The following is a 3,912-nucleotide window of genomic DNA, read 5'->3' on the forward strand; positions in this document are numbered from 1 at the left end:
GGCAGCTCGGGAGGACGGGCCCGGCGGCGGAGGCTTTGCCAGGTGGCGCCGCGCGCTGCTCGTTGGGAGCTGAAAAGCACGGAGCGAGGTCCCGAAACGGCTCTCGGAGACATAGCGGCGCTCACCGGGGCTTGCCGAGGGAGAAACGGGGCCGTCATCAAGGCACTGGCATCCCTCCCTGTCTTTTCTTACTTGGCAGGCGAGGAAACAAGTCTGAAAGCCTGCAAAGCCTCTGACACTACCCTTACAAGAGGCTCTGAAATGTGCGGGCCTGCTCTTCAGCCTACTTTGGTTATAGAAGCCTGTTAGACAAAGCAGTAAATCCACGCGGTTTTTTGTGTTTGCTTCTCTAGATGCCTGTGACCGTGGGCCCGTACGGGCAATCACAGCCCAGCTGCTTTGACAGAGTAAAGATGGGTTTCATGATGGGCTTTGCAGTGGGCATGGCAGCAGGAGCACTGTTCGGCACATTTTCCTGCCTCAGGTATGCCAAGGAAATGGCTATTGTGGACAGGTTGTGACAGAGTGATAGCCGGAGAGAAATGCTCCCGCTCTGGGGTTGGGAAGGGAGGTGCGGGTGTGGCCCTGTGTCATCACATAGGTGAAACTTTGCCAGCGGCCCTGAAATAGCCACAGTTCGAGAGCCTGCTGTCAGGCCCCCAGCCTCAGACAGGAAAGTCTGACAATGGTGGGGCATCGCCCCGGGTCAGCTGAGTACAAGGAGATCGCAGTTTCGCAGACCTTTTCCTGCCGCTCCTAAGGGAGGTTGTGTTGGGAAGCTGAGACTGTGGAAGATCGGCTCCAGGAGGAGCTGGGTGAGTTGTCTGTGCAGATACACGTGCAGCCCTCTCCTCGCTCTAAAGCTTCCTGAGGTACTCTGCAAGCTCTCGGGTATTTGCATTGTGGTTGCTTTGGGTGTCCCATCCCCGTGCACGGAGGCAATTACCGTACTGACCCCGAGCCTTATTTGCAAGAGCGGAGGCAGAGCTGTGGCTGGCACTGGCACAATCCCATTGTGAATCAGAGAGGGACAATATTCCACCTTCCCACAGCACTCCCCGGCATGCTGGCACGGAAACAATGTTTGCTGCTCCAAGTTAGCTCTTGTGCTGCTCACTGACTGGTTTTGGCACACAGGATCCATGAAAAGCAATTACTGAAATAAGCTCTTTCATATTTTGCAGAACTCTTTCTGCTTGAGGTTTTTCAGTCTGTGATTAAACACGGGCGATGGTTTGGTAGTGAGCCTAAAAGGAGAAAAAGGCACAAAGTCTAATCTGATAGAGTTTTAAAAGTTTTCTGCTCTCTCTCAGATCCTGGAGAATACTTGTAAGCAGTACAATGCTAGCAGAAAATACAGATTTAGGGTATTTAGAGGAAGTGGTGACAGTGGTTCTGTCGTACTTGAATGACCCAGCTACGTTACTTCTGCTGTACCATTTTGAGGGAAAATCTTCATGTTTTAAAAATCGGGTGCGTGAAATTCCTCAGACCCTACATTCACTGCAGTGCTTAAAAGCCAAATACGAGAGCTTCCTGAGAAGGAACAATTCTTTTTGTTTTGGTCTGACCTCAGGTAAATGGGAACTGGAGAACAGAAATGCCTCTGGACACTTCTAGGCCTTTCAAGTTTCTCTCGTATTAAAAATATGGTGTCAGTGGTAAATAAAACCATGTTGCAAACTAACTTTCTACGTTGGTGGTATTAAAAATACTTCCACTGCAGCCAGACAGGATGGTAATACAACAGCTCAGACCCTTTTTATGCTCTGACAAGTCAAATACTTGGACAGCCCCATTTATTTTTTTCCCCCCAAATTGAGGGTATTTGGGACGTTAGCAGATAAAGCTGTTCCTGCTAACGGCATGGCAGGAGGGTACAGCGTCAGCTGCTACCGCTGCAGGAAAAAATACACATGGGCCATTGGCAAGGGTCACTCGAGTGCCCCAAAGAGAACAGCTCCATTTTTGTTTGCAGTAGCTCAGGCACAGGGCACCGCAGCCAGTCTCCTTGCGGAGGCAGGCGGTTCCATTTTAAATTTAGACTGAAGAGGAGGTGTTTGATTTGGGCACTCAGGCAACCATTAGCTGGTTGTATCAGATGTTTTCTGCTGCATGTCTGTTACCTGTCAGGCTTCAGCTTTTATATAATTCCTGTGTTTTTCTTTATCTCAGGATTGGCATGAGAGGACGAGAGCTGATGGGTGGAGTTGGCAAAACAATGATGCAAAGTGGTGGGACGTTTGGGACATTCATGGCTATTGGTATGGGAATCCGCTGCTAACCTGGAGCTTGGGTTTTAACCTGGAGTGCCCCCATCCAGCCATTCCTCCTCTGTACCATAATAAAATCTTTAGATACCTGGAAGTGAGAGCTCTTCATGAAATGGTGAAGCACCATCCTCCTTGCTCTGCTGATTGTAAACATGCTTTTTACCAAATTTCTACTTTCCTCCCATGACAATGAGAATTAATAATCCTTTGTACTACATATTAAAGTTCCTACTTCACAGGCGTAAGCACAGCGCGCATATTTCTCCCTTTGGCACCTGGGCAGCTCACATTCCCTGATGTGTTGATGTGGAGCCACTCCATTGCATTTGTGCATTCCTGAGCCTAGGAGAGTTACTCTGTGGCTAGTTCAGATCAATTATCAAATTTCTCTCCTCTTGCAAAAATAGGTGGGTTGAAGCTGGCCCCATTTCTGAATTCCAGGTAATACGGGGCAAACACCCTCACAGAGAGCGAGGGACCCCAGAAGGGCGTGGGCAAGTCCTTCTGCAACTGAGGGCAAACTACAGCAGCTCAGACACCTTCCTCCAGCCAGCCTGGCAGGATGTGGGGGCAGGAAGCAGTCAGCGAACAGCACAGTTACAGGTACAGCTGTGCTACTAGAGCTGGAAATCATTAGATGGCTGGAAAATGGAAAACAGCTCCTGTCACATGACAGCTGAAGGTATTTTGTGATGAGTCACAAGGATGACTTTGACACCAGATGTGGGAGATGTAACCTCGTCAGGCCTTGGGCAATGCCTTTCCTGAAGCTCTCCCCTCAGGACGAGCTGTGCTGCAAGTTACTGTTAGCACAGACCGGCACAGTGTGACTACCTGCCTCTTTTTCAGCTCCGGAGGGTGCAGCCTTACACTCTTTGGGAGGCGAGGCGCACGCTGCTGTACAGCCCTGCCAGAGAAGGGACGGACAGAAGCGGTGGTTGCGCCTGCCTCCAGCAATAGGAGCTTGTAGTGGCTTTTTTCATTCCCTCGGCAAGGGAAGGGGGCTTCACCTGTAGGAGCTGTGCTACCAGAAACAGTCTTTTCCTACAATCTATCTGCCTTACTGGGTCTACAAGGTGCTCAATGCTTCCCAGGGAGAACAGGGCATTACTCCCTACCATTCACCAGCCCCTGTAGCACCGCCTGCAGCTGAACTATGAAATGTTTGGTTTAGTGTTGCAATCTCCTGTTATTTGCCTTTTGGAGCAAGGCTTATCTTTGCTCCTCCTTTATTTCTGTTTAAGGATGTAAGAGGACAGGTTAGCAGCAGCAGAACCTGAACCAGCACCTATACAGCCTCTACCTAGCACAAGTGCCTTTTCCCCAGTTTTTAAGGGAGAATCACAAATCTGCCACTAAAAGCCTGCTCTCTGCTGTCATGCGGCTCAGTAACCTCAGAGAGAGAAATTCTGCCAACAACAATGAAGTTGAGCAACACAACTGCTCTGGAACAGCTCACGTTTTACTCCAGGTGGCACTAGTGGATTAATAGAATCATAGAATCATTGAGGTTGGAAAAGACCTCTAAGATCATCGAGTCCAACCATCGACCCAACACCACCATGCCCACTAAACCATGTCCCTAATCGCCTCATCTACTCGTCTTTTAAATACCTCCAGGGATGGGGACTCAACCACT

The 3,912-nt window shown here is 49.6% G+C and overlaps 1 protein-coding gene across 1 annotated transcript; it reads left to right on the top strand.

Annotated features, from left to right (window-relative positions):
- Window positions 1-351: 351 nt before the first annotated feature.
- ROMO1 (reactive oxygen species modulator 1) lies at window positions 352-2,517 on the top strand. The gene is made up of 2 exons (XM_009283241.1): window positions 352-484; window positions 2,176-2,517. Exons 1-2 carry the CDS (start codon window positions 354-356, stop codon window positions 2,282-2,284), a joined length of 240 nt encoding a protein of 79 aa, XP_009281516.1. The 5' UTR covers window positions 352-353; the 3' UTR covers window positions 2,285-2,517.
- Window positions 2,518-3,912: the final 1,395 nt, after the last annotated feature.

The sequence above is a fragment of the Aptenodytes forsteri genome, unplaced genomic scaffold (assembly GCF_000699145.1).
Source record: "Aptenodytes forsteri isolate BGI_AS27 unplaced genomic scaffold, ASM69914v1 Scaffold38, whole genome shotgun sequence".
NCBI classification, from domain to species: Eukaryota; Metazoa; Chordata; class Aves; order Sphenisciformes; family Spheniscidae; genus Aptenodytes; species Aptenodytes forsteri.